This window comes from Melanostigma gelatinosum, assembly GCF_949748355.1.
Source record: "Melanostigma gelatinosum genome assembly, chromosome: 21".
In the NCBI taxonomy this organism is placed as follows: domain Eukaryota; kingdom Metazoa; phylum Chordata; class Actinopteri; order Perciformes; family Zoarcidae; genus Melanostigma; species Melanostigma gelatinosum.
Window position 1 is genome coordinate 19,797,456 of NC_136654.1, and position 14,711 is coordinate 19,812,166.

The window sequence follows — 14,711 nt, forward strand, 5'->3', positions numbered from 1 at the left end:
GTACAGCGTGTGCCTGGAAACTGGATCATTTGAGCGACGACAAATTATCCAACAGCCTCGTGTGAAGCTATATACTTGAAGCCTTGTTACACTGTTCAAAACCAAGACTCTGTTGATTTAGTTGTGCACTTGTGTCCTTCATATACAGTACAGAAATGCACTAGTGTGGCAAAAACGTGCGCTCTTAAAGGTCGAGGCTGGTTATCTTTAATGTTTTTCTTATTGTTAAGAAATCCCATCAAAAGAAGAAAACCAAGAATTATATAATTTGTCCAACTTCCCTACTTTGTCTGTGGTACTTTTAAAAGGTTAAAAGAACTTCCTTAAACAGCTGGTTACTGTCATTTTTACTGCCATATTGCTGAAACAGACTATTTTCAGAGGCTGATTAATACACATTTGGCACTTTAATCAGTATTTTTTTAGCAGCAGCATGGTATATGTGTGATTGATTCAATGAATTACTGTGCCCATGCTCATATAATGAAGGAACATGCAGTGTGGCTCATTTGTGTGCTTTTAGTAGTTTTTGGACAACAATAGAGGCTCTACGGCACAGGAAAGAAATGCATCCGGCTACTCAGAATATACTACTAATTTAACTTTTCACCCTCCGAGAGTAGGTTATCGGCCTATTTTACAGAGGACACTCTGACATGTCAGTCCCAGTAAAGAAAAAGCACAGATGTAAATTATAAAATGAATGATGACACAATCCTACACAGCTGCTTCAGTTTCTCAGTCCTGGTGTTGTACATGCTGGCTCACTGTCACACTGTCACAGCTTACTGGGACACCTGAATAATATAATACCAGTAACACCTCTGCTGTTCCTACAATGACAATTAGAGCTGTTTGTTGTGAATGAGGCCTATTTACCCTAATATATTTAATCATCAACAAACAGGTCTATTTAATCAAAGCACATGTTGTACAATTTATGTAAACATGACAAAATAATATAAATAACTCACCAGCTTCCTTCAGGGCTTTTAACTGCCTCTCAGGTCTTCATCAGCAGATGGAGTGTGCTCATTTGTCATGAAGATGTAAATGAGTACATTAAGCCAAGCTGCTATATAACATATTGTGCAGATAAATATTGTTGTAGAAAATTAGAAACAAAGCAATCAACAAACTGCTACTTTATTTCTTGATTATTATTTACTTTATTGCTGTTTGTTTCCTGAAGCTAAGTAGAGCATATAAAATCAAATGTGTAGATTTGCTGTGTTGTACGGAGATATTAATGTGTGTATGGATTACCAGATCGATGTTTTTTTGCTTCAGCTGTTTTGTTTCAGTCTTGGTGCACTACTTGCTGGCTCTCGCTTTCTACAACCATCCAGAGCCATTTTGGGCACTGCCCCAAATGTGTTTTCTCTCGCAACAGGGGGCATTGTGTGTTGCAGGATATGCACACAGGCCCTTTTGTGTCACAACAAATTCGTGGAAAGATGAGCCAGTGAGCTCCGAGGATGGTCATGAGATGCAATGAGCCCAACTGATGCTCATTTGTGCAGAAACGTGACGGCGATGATGATCAAAATGCCGATGTGACTCTTCCTCCAAGTCAAATGCTCAATCGCATTATTTATCCCGAAGTCCATGGATGCATGCGAAGCCAGAGAGATGGAACAGATGGAAAGATTACAGTTTACTGATTTCATGCTGTCCTTCATTAATTTAATCATGTCAGTGATTCGGTTCATACGCTCTACACTGATTTTCTTCTCTGTTTGTTCTGCCCGTGTGTGTGTGTGTTTGTGTGTGTGTGTGTGTGTGTGTGTGTGTGTGTCATGGTCAGACCCAGGCGGAGGCCCACTACAAAGGTCACAAACATGCTCGCAAGATGAAGGCCTTGGAGAATCAGAGGAACCGGAAGAAGAACGGTCACAGTCTGACAACAACAACAGGAAAAGACGGGGGCCGAGAGAGGGGGATGATGGGAAGAAGAACGGTGCCCATAGACTCCCATTTGAAAGACACAACAGGTATAAATCGTTCTGTATTTAAAGGCGCCCCATCCTCTGAGTAATAAGTGGTAATTGGAGCGACGTAAGCACTAGTCTTGGGTAGCTGCCACTCAGCCGGCTAATTACCAGCTATTACCTGTCCTGCTATCATTGGCTCTGTCAGATCGGTAATTACTCTCATCAAGCAAAGATGAGAAGCCTTAAAGAGATAGTGTTTGAAGAGAGATGTAGTGGTGTTACTACTTTTAGTTTGATTTTAGCTGTAAATCAACAGTGGCTCAACACCACTCCCACTTAGTTTCTTGTTCCTATTACAACAACACATTTGTATTGTCGCTTTGCTCGTGGACATGCAAAGTGTGTAGAAAATTATGGAAAAGGGTGAAAAAAGGTGATGTCTTGAAATGTCCTGCAAAACCTCATATTTAAGAAGCTGGAACCAGCAAATATTTATCATTTTTACTTGTTTGAAAATGTTCAAATGATTAATCAAATAGGAAAGTTGTTGCCACTTTCTTTTTCTTTAATGAATCAATTTATAATTTCAGCTCTAAAAGTAAGCCAAGTTTGAAAATTGCCTTGCAAGTTACTTTGATGCCCAACGCAGACAAAGAAGAAGTGCATCAACGTGGATTCAAAGTAGATGAGGCATCTCAGGGCCGTGTGTGGGCGTTTTGGTCAGAATTTGGTCTTTGAAGTTATATTGAGAATAAACATCTGAGGACCAGTTGTTGTGCTAGCTATGATATGCCCTCCCTGTCCTTGTGCAGGTGACCAAGCTCTTTACTTGTCTCTGTAATTTAGACAAAAAAAACACGATAAAACCTGCCATGTGCAACTTTTTATTGTTGATGTAAAATCCCCCAAACTGCTCTTTAATTCCCAGACAAAATACTGTCGACATGAGTGTCCTAATTGGAAGCTACAGCTCTTGATCCGTTCCATATTCTTAATGTTCTAGCTATTGGTTGTTCTGCACCATTGCCTACACAAGAGCTGCTGTGAGAGCAACAACTTTGCTGTCTTTCACTCACATCGCTTCTCATTCTGCCTGAATTAAAAAACGTCGTAAGCACATATATATGTTTATTAATGCAATTTCCAAAAACTTCAACTCCTCCTGAGGGCACTTCAGGAGGCTGGTGTACAAACAGATAATGAATGACATTATAGTAAAGCACAACTGTAATAATACATTCGTGTTGTCCTATGAGAAGTTATAATTGTTGACAAATACTGTATAATATTAACGCTCATTATATACTATTATAGCCACATTATAGTGTGTCGTAAACTATTTTGTGAATGTTTATGTACTGCTTATGAACGCTAAATAGGGGGACTTAAAGTAAAGTGTTAACAAAAAAACTTGGTGTGTTCACTATAATAATATTGTCAAATATCCCAAAAGTTTTCTTATGAGTAAATCACCACAAAATTGCATAAAATTCAAGCAGCTAAATCATTTTTTTACTCTGATTCTTATCCAGATAAAATACAAAGAAATATATCATCTTATAAAACCAATTCTAAATGGGCTCATAGTGCAACTTCTATGTTTATTCATCCGTCCACAGGGTTAAGTGCTTCTTCCCAACCTGCACAGCAGCAACCAGAAAACATCCAGGAAAGTTTGCTGGCACCCACCACGCCCACACAGCCTTCATCCACAGACTCCTCTTCACTCCGTTCTCCTCAGCTCTCCCCACAGATGTACCCTGGCACTCAGCTCAGTGATCTACCTTCAGACAGTCCACCTGTGGAAGGGTGCAGCCTGGCCACCGGTTCAGCCCCACACTCTGACCCTCAAGGGAGCGCCACGGGAGGTGAGGAGGAGGAGGAGGAAGAGGAGGTGGTAAAGGTGGAAGAAGCTAAGGAGGCCAAGAGCGACAAAAAACCTCTTCACTGTCCTACGTGCAAAGTGACGGTCAATTCCAGCTCACAGTTGGAGTCTCACTGTAGTGGTATGTTCTAAAATACTACTGCTATTACTGATTAAAAGTTACTAAGGTTATGCAACTGACATTCAGTTCTCCTCTTTGTTTGGCTGAATCAGGCTCTAAGCACAAACAGATGCTTGATGGTCACAACAGCAGCCAGTCACAACGCAGGGTCAAGATGAAATCATCGCCCAGGCCCACCAGCCGAATTAAGCAGCGAATGAGCAACAAGACCAGAGCGGTTGTGGGTGTATCCAGCCAGCCGTTTCACTGTGAATTGTGCCAGGTGTCCGTCAACTCAGAGACACAGCTGAAGCAGGTAAGTGGGTTTATCCTGATATAAGAAATGTGACGAATTTTACTACTCACTAAACTGCTGACCACTGTATAAAATCTAAAAGTGTGGAATCCCTAACCTTTGTGCTCTGAAGGAAAACTACCCAGTTTGTTGGCTGTCCCGAATGAATCACTTTATATTCCTGTTCCCTTTTTAGCACATGAGCAGCAGGAGACACAAAGAGCGTTTGGCTGGGAAGCCTGTCAAGGCGAAGTTCACACCCTATAATAAACTACAGTCCAGTGCTATCTTAGCGGTGAGAATTAGTTACACGGACACACACACACACAGAAACATTTGAAAGAAAATACGCAACACATACACACACTCAATAGATGCAAATGGTAAGCTCTGCCTCGCACATGTCAACATACTTGCAAGCCCAAATACCTGCACAACTAATGACGTTCTCATGTACCTTAGCGGTACTTAATATGTAGTGCAAATTAGCAAATGTTAGCACGCTGAACTAAAATGTGAACATGGTAAACATTATGCATGCTTAACATCAGCCTGTTAGCATTTAACAGTTTGACGAGCATGGTTTTAGAGTCTTAGTTTTGTTTCGACTGAATGTGCCTCTTTGCTGTCAGACTAAACTGGCCTTGCAGAAGCAGCTATCTAAGGCCCTGCCGGCAGGGTTCCTGACCAACCACCTCAATCGAGCTGCTTTGTGCGCCATGGCGTCTGGACCCTTGGCGCTACGGCTGCCGCCGTGTCCCACAGCCGTCATCCATGGTCCCCTGATCAGCCCCACACTCTTCAGGCCGGCCCCAGGACCTCTGAGGGCCACGCATGCGCCTATTATCTTCTCTCCTTACTAGCAATGAGCCAAGCTAGGCTAGAGGACATACAGTAGAGTGGATCTAACCTAGCCAAGTCTGGACTGGCAGAAGAGATTAGCTTGGTCGCTGAGGACAAAGCATGGGACACCCTGAGGGATACCAGTACACTATTATGCCATGATGGCAGCATATCAGCATGTCAAGTTTGGCAGGCTCAAGTCATAAAAATCGTGTGCATAATCCCCTGGTGTGGATTGAGATTTCAGTGCAGGCTGACCAGTGAAGGGCCATCGCTCAGCTGTTTTCCCTCAACAAACTTTTGAGTGCATGTTCTCCGGAGTCTGGACCCCTCTTGAAGCCATAAGGACAAATATCTTTTAGTTTTATTTATAGGACAATAATAGACTAATACACTAGAGTGTGTAAATGTTTTGTGTTTGTTGGCAAAATTATTTTTATTTCAGAGCTTTCTAGTACTAGTATACTTCATTCCTGCTTTAGTCTTCATAACCAAAATCTAGGAAATCCAGATTGAAAGTGGCTATTTCCATACAACCACCCTCCTCCAATGAAAAAACAAAGGAGATCCATGAATTCCGATTGCTGAGGATATTGCAGCTCAACAATTGTATATCTTTACAGCCATTGTCTGATGTGAATGCCTTCTCTTTATTTTAGATGAATACATGTTTCTCTCTTGCTCTCTGTGTTATGAGGTGACAATCAACAAACACCCTGATATGATGCCAAGAATACTCGCCATATGGAGACAGACGATACAGTATAATACATACAATGAGATGGTTTCATTTAAAGTTATTAGATTTATGTGGATAAATAAGTTACGATTTACAGCTTGATGCTGTTTGTGCAATATGAAGATACAGGATGTTGTGTGTTATTCCCCAAAATTTAAATGATTTATTCACAGATATTTAAATGTTCTTTGATGTCTTTATTAAAACGTTTTTTTTTCATAGAGCTGTATTAAAAGAATGTTCTTTAGAAATCCCCTCCCACCTTATTGTGCTGAATCATCCTCAGCAATATGTGTTTTTGAAGTGTCACCTGGTAAAATTAATGACAAGTGTAACTGTGCATCAATTGCAATAATGTAAATGATTATGTGCTAAAAATGTCGATAATGTATTCGATATGAACTTATAAATAGTCTTGTTTTTTTACACAGTTGTGGTGTTTCTTTCTTCATATGCAAAATATGACTGCCTTACCATTCATTTTAAATATACAGTGAACACAAGCTTACTTCAGATATGAATATAGTTATAGACAAGGACACTGAAAGGTCTTTGATCAAGGCACACTCTCAAATAACTTGTATCCCCTGTATGATACTGTTTATTATATCACATGAATCAAAGGTCAGAGAATATAAATAGCCAAAGAAAAAAGTAGACATTTATTTTGATCAAAATGAATCAAGTACAGTATATATTTTTGTCAAATTTCCCCCTGGGGATGAGTAAAGTATATATCTGTCTAATCTAAATTGTGGTGAGTCACTGAACTCCTGCAGATTTGAAAACACTGACCTACTGATAACCACACGCACAGATACAAGCAAAGTGACACTTAACATCAATCCTTTCGCCAGACTGACAACTATATGGTGTTTGAGTACGAGAAGATGTAACACAAAACACAAAGTGGCTGGTAATGTATTCCACACACTGAGTATAACCCATACGTTGTGATACTCTTCTGCCATCTAGTGGTATTTTGTAAGCAAGAGCAAGATAGGATAACCTGTAGATAGGCAGGGAGACATCTGATATTTTTCTGCACTAATATACATTTATAATATCAATATAAAAACAAAAGTTATGAATTTAAGTAGTTGCCATGCTTTTCATAACAATCAATGGTAGTACAAAAACATTAAACGTCATCTAAATGTCTTTATTATTGATACACCAACCCAAAATGTAGGTTTAGTTTGCTTGATGGAGAGCTGATTCTGGATATACAGTGTTGGACATCAGCCTATATATGTACACACTTCGCAATAACATGTCCAATTGTTCATTTGTGAATTATTTTGGCCTCTAAATCCTGGCAGCAGCATCCTGGTCACCACAAATACATACAAGCATGTCGAGCTTCAAGGTGTCCGGTGAGATGACTGGGTGTAAGTTCATGATTTAGTGGAAGAATGTAACATTATACAAGCAGAAGTTTATGGGATGGTTTCAAATGGAGTTTGAGCCAGGCGAGGTTTGACGCAATAGCACATTACCGGTTATTTTTAGTCATTTGCCAATGACATGTATTTTTGGAATGCTAATGTATGCAAGATTTGAAAAATATTTTAGATACAAGTCTTGCTTTGGGAAAGTTAAATTTAAATATATGTTATATTTTTAAATGCAACGTTTTCCTTTTTTTGTCTGGCCTAGTTTCTCATGACCTCAAAAATAAGGAGGAAAAAAAGCTATCGCCGAATAGTCCCCGGAAATGACGTCGGTTCGTGTTCGTCCTTTCCAGCAAAAAATGGCAGCTGTTGACATCGACGTGCCGGTGGACAGAGAAGCTCAAATCCGCAATCCGGAGGACATGGAACGGTAAACATAAAATTGTCCGCTGAGTTGTGTTTCGCTGCGCGTATAATGTGAAGATAACTCGGGATTCACTGACTGAACTCAACCTCCGTTAGCTGACAAAGGCTCCGAAACAACGGCGCGACCAGCCCGGAGACGAGCTAACGATGCTAGCTTTCCGGGGGGGGCACGGCACATTTAGAGTTGGCTAAATCTTAAGATTTTATTGGTTTTCATAATTGGCAGCCGGTGGCGTTCTTATAGTTTCGATGGTTCACTTTAGAACCGCGAATTTGGGATTCTTCAAAGTCACTTCCCTTCACAGTGTATTCGTCAAGAGAACCTCGCTTAAGATAATCAGCGTGTCTTGAGACATGCTACAGCTAATTTACGGCTAACGTTATCCAACGAGCATTGTGTTGTGTGTCTCATGGGTTAATTAACCTTTCTGTACGGACATATTTTAACATAAATAAAGAATTCGGTCAGTCTTTTGGTGGAAAGGTAAAAATCTGTGGGTTTCCCCTTTCTAGAAACGTCCATAAGAGGCTGACGGACAGAATTATAGCTTTATACTTGGTGCTCCAACCATCAGATAAAGTAATTTATTTAGTGATTCATCTAAAACGTGCTCAGGTATTTAAACTTCCGCGTTATGTTAGGGTTTATAGCATATTGATTCGGCTCCCCCTAATTCAGCTGTGTTACATACGTAGCGTTAAGTGTGTAAACGTGGTTTGAGATTGAAATTATCCAAAATACCAGAATGAATGAGTTTATGCCAATGTATTAAAAACGAGTGTGTACAGGAAAATGAATAAGGCAAATAAACTGCGGGTGTCGGCGTCACACTTGTCATCAAAATGTTGAATTTAGAGTTGGTTTGATCACTAAAATTCAACTGTAGCTAAAGATACATTTAAGCTCCCTAAACCTGCAAAATGCAAGGAGTTTGGTGACAATATTTGACACTTTCTTTAAATAAATCTGAAATATTAGTATTATTATATTTTGGTAATCCTGAACTAGAGGGAACCTATGGACAACAAATTGAGCTGTCCAAATTCAAAATATTTATATATGACAACGATGTATTAGAGGCCTCTAATACAAATGTTTCTTTGCTGGTGTCTTTTAGATCTGTATTGGGTTTATTTGCACTTGAATTTAAATGACATTTAAAGTAAGTACTGTGGTTTCCCCATTCACCACCAAAACCTGAGCTGCCTGCTACCTTCAATATTTGAACTATTTATACATATTTGACTTGAATTCTAGTCTCAACTTTTGTACAAAACAAAAGTCTATTATGAATAATATATTCCAAGTCTGCAAATACATTTCCCAATATCCTACACACTGGACCTTTAATTCCTCTGCAGGCACGTGGCCCTGATAGCACTTTTAAAACTTTAAAATGTGAATCAGAGTTTGTCTACCATTTAACACATGGCACTTTTCGAAAGTTAACTTTTAACGATTAGTGCTGCAGTAAAGCAGTCGTATTCTGTACATCTTGCCTCGTGGAGGGCTTTAATTGGTTGAGTGATTTATCGCGTACAATTTATTTTTCATGTTGTGTCTTCTAACTACTGACATCTTGGTAAAGCATCTGTTCCACCCTGACTTTGGTTTCTGTTTTTCCTCTCTGCAGTCAGGCTGAAGGCTTCAAAGAGCAAGGAAATGCATTCTACAGCCAGAAGGATTACTCTGAGGCTTTCAACTATTATACTAAGGCCATAGGTGAGGTTACTACTAATTACTCTTTACCTGTTGTCCAATCTTTCTACATACTCTCCTGTTGAGAAATGCCGATGGTCTCCTCTTGTGACACCTCTCCCAGCAAAACAAATAACAATAAATCATTTAGTCAAGAAATGCTCCCTCAATGTACCTAAAAACGTTATCGGGACCATCTTGACTTCTGCCATTTGTATGGACTTGCAATATAATTGCGGTATTCATTAGTACCCACATCTCAGCTTGCCTTTGTGACGTGGGGTTTTCTTTCTTTCATCTCAAGATGTGAGCCCCAAAACTGCCAGTTATTATGGCAACAGGGCAGCCACCCTCATGATGCTGTTTCGCTTTCGCGAGGCCCTAGAAGATTCCCAGCAGGCTGTGCGGCTGGATGACTGTTTCATGAAGGTCGGTTTGAACGTCGCGTTCGTTCTCATTATTGCGCTTCCACTTATTGTCTCAAACCCCCCCTGCAGGAGAGTGCACAACATGTTGAGGTTTTCTTTACACAGTCCTAAGAAGGAAATGTGCTCCTCCTGTCCCACAGGGTCATCTACGTGAGGGCAAATGCCACTTGTCGTTGGGAAATGCCATGGCGGCTAATCGCTGCTTTCAGAAGGTTTTGGAGCTGGAGCCCAGCAACAGAGAGGCCCAGCAGGAGGTGGGGTTCACCTGAACTTTTCACAATGTATTTAATGTATTAACTGTATAAGAGTGCCTTGAATTACATACTAAGCACAGACTTGGAGCCAAAGTCTGAATCCTGCAACTCAAGCTGGTCTGTTAACATTTGAACGAAAGTGTTTATGGATAATTGTTATATTTCAGAATAAGACTGCAGCGACTCTAATGGAGTACCAAAGAATGGCGGATGTTGGCTTTGAAAAGCGGGATTTCAGAACGGTACTTTACACCCTTTCTCTTTTTTTCACCAATCTCTCAAACAACACAGCTCCATCTTAGCGGTCATGTGATCAGTTGTTAGTATAAGCAACATCTAATGTAATTTATGAACATTCACGAATGAATGTGAAGCTAGAGTGTAACAGGTGCAGTGAAGTGGCTCTTGTTCTGATCCAGGTGGTGTACTGCATGGACCGGGCCTTGGCTGTGTCTTCTGCCTGCCACCGCTTCAAAATCATCAAGGCCGAGTGTCTGGCTCTGCTGGGACGCTATCCAGAAGCCCAGTCCGTAGCAAGGTAGGAACAACTTGGTAGTAGGTTCATGGTGTGTGTGGTAGTTTGGTTACAGGGATGCAAACGTTTCTTTAATTCATTTAAGATTTAAAAAATGAGTACAGAGTCTGCTTTAGTAGATGTCCAGTAAGAAGGATGGATTTCATTAACGGATTCTTCTCTTTCAACAAAACTTTCTTTTCCAGTGACATCTTGCGAATGGATTCGACTAACGCAGACGCGCTGTACGTCCGAGGCCTGTGTCTCTACTACGAGGACTGCATCGATAAAGCTGTTCAGTTCTTTGTCCAGGCTCTGCGCATGGCACCTGACCACGAAAAAGCCCGGCTAGCCTGCAGGGTAAGAGGATCATATTGTCCTCTTATTTCTCATTTCATTGGAAGAAGAAATGAACATGCATGCGGCTGACAGAGGGTGGTAAATATACAGGAACTGTGATAACAGAATTTGTACGGGATTTTTTATTTCAGACTATTATTTAGAAATTTCTTATGCAAGACAAATGTGTACAGCAAAGCAATATAACCCTGTTATATAACTCTGTGACTTATTTTGCTGGGTGTTGCAATGTTAGACATTTATGTTTGGATCTGCAAGTGTGAGTAAATGTTTGAAAAATAAATAAAAAATAGGATTGACTTGTTCTTTTCCCAAATCAGAATGCCAAAGCCTTAAAGGCCAAGAAGGAGGAGGGCAACCAGGCATTTAAGAACTGCAGCTACGAAGCCGCCTACAAGCTGTATACTGAGGCCCTGACAATAGACCCCAACAACATCAAGACCAACGCTAAACTCTACTGCAACAGAGCCACCGCAGGATTAAAGGTACCAGTCGGAGGCATTCATCAGTCATGCTGTCTGATTATTTGCCACAAAAGTGCAGCCTTCCACAGTGCTCGTGCTTTTCTAGCCCTTTAATGGGTTCACTGTCATTGACTTGTTTCTCATCAACAGCTGAAGAAACTTAATGAAGCCATTGAAGACTGCAGCAGTGCAATCAAGCTCGATGACACTTACATCAAGGCCTACTTAAGAAGAGCTCAGTGGTCTGCTACCCAGTCAATATGAGTTCATTTCTCCTGATTTGTGTGTTCAGCATTGAGCAGTTTTCGAGTGACTTTGTCTGCCCCGTAGTTACACGAACACAGAGCAGTATGAGGAAGCTGTACGGGACTATGAAAAAGTTTACCAGACGGAAAAAACATCAGGTAAGCTCTTCTTCTTCCTTTGCCTTTATCCTAACTGATACTCTAGCTGGTCAGGTTTTTCACACACTTGCATTTTGTATTCCTCTAGAGCACAAACATCTGCTAAAGACTGCTCAGCTGGAGCTGAAGAAGAGCAAGAGGAAAGATTACTACAAGGTGCTGGGAGTCGGCAAGAACGCCACTGAGGAGGAGATCAAAAAAGCCTACCGCAAACGGGCCCTCATGCATCACCCAGGTAGACCTGTTGGTCTTCACACAGACATGCAGGGAACCAACTTTGATTACATTTCACGGTTATTTATCTGAATTGTATTGCGGCGTTGCAGACCGCCACAGTGCAGCGACTCCAGAAGTGCAGAAGGAGGAGGAAAAGAAATTCAAGGAGGTTGGCGAGGCCTTCACTGTGCTCTCCGACCCGAAGAAGAAGATGCGCTACGACAGTGGACATGACCTGGAGGATGAAGGCTCCTTTGATGGAGGAGGTAAATGCTTTACGGTTGTTTTGGTCTTTGGTCAGATTTACATTCAACCTGCAGGTGATTAGTGGGATGAGAGGGAACATTTTCACACTTTTTATTTTAAAGAAATGCATTTCAAAACGTGGTGATATGCTTCTTTAGAAAGTCAACTATTGGTTGCTTTTAAAGAATAGAAAGACTTCATTGATGACTGAATATAGCTTTTTCACTGCAGACATTTTGACTTATTGTCGTAAATAATAACTTAAATCTGGTTAATTGTCAAAATGCCATAAAATAGGCCACAATACTCTACACAGAATATCATGACATGGATCATAACTTTTAAGCACTACACTGAAGTCAATGAGCCCAAATAATCCAACTATCTATAACTTCTAGTGGTTCCTGTTTTCTCTCTGTAGTGTACATACACACACTCGTAAAATGCGTGTCCAGTCTGTCAAATGCTTTGTTTTTCCAGAAGGTCTTCATGACCAGCTAACCCCAATATATTTGCATTTTCTTTTTTTTTCTTTTCAGATTTTGATGCAAACAACATCTTCAGGGCTTTCTTTGGCGGCCACGGTGGTGGTGGAGGAGGAGGAGGACATGGAGGACATGGAGGAGGTGGACATGGAGGAGGATTTAGTTTTGATTCCAGTCCAGGTATTTAGACATCATTTAGTTTATTTAAGGACAGGGACATTGATCAAAGTTCATGATATCAACGTAAATCTTTTTTTTCTCCTCCCTCCCCCCCCCCCCCCCCTCCCCCCCTAAGACTCTGGAAATTTCTTTTTCCAATTTGGCTAAAGTGAAGGATCATGCGGGGAAAAGTGCAGCACTGCAGTGGAAAAAAATAAAGTTGGACCCACAGTCACCTCCTGATGCTCATCGTCCTGAGTGTCTTGCAAAACCTCCCCAACATTATTTTCAAGTGGTTTTTGATTATTGCATTCACTCCTAAATTTACTCCAAAACATTGGGAAGGATAATTCAGAGACTTTAGTGAAGAATTAACATTGTAAATAAAGAAGTGCTTAAGAAGTCTTTTTTTTTAATTTTTTTTAAGAGGTTTGGATCAGCTGATCAGAGCATGTCCCTGTTGCCAAAATCTACATATTACAGTAAAACTTGTAAAACTGCCTCAACCTTCATAAAGGTGACCAGTTGTAAGAAATGCATTGGAAGTTTAAGCATCATGGTTGATTAGTTTTAGAAGGCATAACATGGCATCCGTTTTTATGGTTCTCCTGGGACAGCATGTCTCTATAGAGCAAGAGTCAATGTACTGTGGAAGTTCAATGTCAAAACTGACCTCAGGACAGCCTGTTTAGGACAACGCTGGTCTCTTGCGAGTGTCGTGTTCAGGTTTTATTGGCTCATTTGCCAAATATAGAATCAATGTGCAGGGTTTTCGTTTCTTCTCCATGCTGCATTGTATATGACTCGACTGTAAAGTGTTTTGTGTCCATAAATTGTTTTTCTCCTTCAGTCTTCCCTCTGTCTTTATATTTATTGTACTGTATATTCTAACCTGTGTACAGCCGAATGCCAGTGTTCATTGTCTTACTCCTTTTTTTTTCAGACTCATTTCTAAGTATTTTCCTCTTTGTTCTCACATTGTACAATGTATTTGTTTTCTGAAACAGGCCAAAATCAGCACCCATGGCACCTACAGATTTCCTTCTCTTGAAAGCACCGACCACACATCTGTCCCAGTCAAAGTCAAGTGGTGCCTTACCAGAATCCATCAACCTTGTTGCAGTAAAACCTAAATCAAAAGCCGTAGAGCAGGGGTCTCTAACTGGCGGACCGCGGTCCGGATCCGGACGCAGTTGCATCCGGACCCAGGACCTAAAATCGATATTCGTAATCATACATATTAGGCAGCGAGTTTTTACTTTTAAGCGGCGCATCTTATTCAGCCGTTACGGTACTTAGTCAGCGGTGCAGGACACACCGACCAATGCGTTGTAAATCACATCACGTGACGCAGCAGTTTCCTGACTGAGCGAGGTTTACACACACCGTGACACACGGGGGAGAGACGAGGAAATAGAAACAAGAGCAGGAAAATTGCGCTAATCAGAGAGGTTATCTCACATGACGTTCTCCAAAAAGAGAAAGGTGTTCAGAGAGAATATAATTTACAAGCATGAATGAACAGACTCTTCTATGTTAATTCTTCCCACAGGCAGTTAAATCCAGCATGTCTCATGTTCAGAAACCGTAACTATTGATAAAAGCGGCAAATGAAGCGCACTACGAGACAAAGCACAACTCCTTTGAACAAACGTACCCACTCACATCTGAAATGAAGACAGAAAATAAACCTAAGAGCCCAAAATGATCAGAAAACTAACGCATGAATTCACTGTTCAACAATGATGTTACCAGAGAGAGTAGAGCTGAAACAAGTGTCAATAACCACAGATAAAGTCCATGCTCACTGATTTATCTTTTTAGAAGACAAAAATATTATATATATTGTGACTTTTTTATTGACAT

The 14,711-nt window shown here is 40.7% G+C and overlaps 2 protein-coding genes across 3 annotated transcripts in view; both read left to right on the plus strand.

Annotated features, from left to right (window-relative positions):
• The window catches only part of LOC306794940 (zinc finger protein 385B-like), a 52,198-nt gene extending 47,097 nt beyond the window's left edge, over positions 1-5,101 (plus strand). The window contains exons 5-9 of one of the 2 annotated variants that reach the window (XM_079293205.1): positions 1,808-1,994; positions 3,554-3,940; positions 4,033-4,235; positions 4,411-4,509; positions 4,847-5,101. In XM_079293205.1, the coding sequence (XP_079149331.1) occupies positions 1,808-1,994; positions 3,554-3,940; positions 4,033-4,235; positions 4,411-4,509; positions 4,847-5,077 (1,107 nt within the window). In that variant the 3' untranslated portion in view covers positions 5,078-5,101. The remainder of the gene's footprint in view (positions 1-1,807; positions 1,995-3,553; positions 3,941-4,032; positions 4,236-4,410; positions 4,510-4,846) is intronic. The other variant, XM_079293206.1, reaches the window with a different exon arrangement.
• A 2,430-nt stretch (positions 5,102-7,531) lies between these two features.
• LOC306794741 (dnaJ homolog subfamily C member 7-like) lies at positions 7,532-13,694 on the plus strand. The gene is made up of 14 exons (XM_079292929.1): positions 7,532-7,620; positions 9,251-9,339; positions 9,620-9,744; positions 9,884-9,997; positions 10,165-10,239; positions 10,417-10,535; positions 10,718-10,871; positions 11,192-11,356; positions 11,486-11,577; positions 11,666-11,739; positions 11,828-11,974; positions 12,066-12,221; positions 12,741-12,866; positions 12,982-13,694. Exons 1-14 carry the CDS (start codon positions 7,550-7,552, stop codon positions 13,011-13,013), a joined length of 1,539 nt encoding a protein of 512 aa, XP_079149055.1. The 5' UTR covers positions 7,532-7,549; the 3' UTR covers positions 13,014-13,694.
• The last annotated feature ends 1,017 nt before the right edge of the window (positions 13,695-14,711 follow it).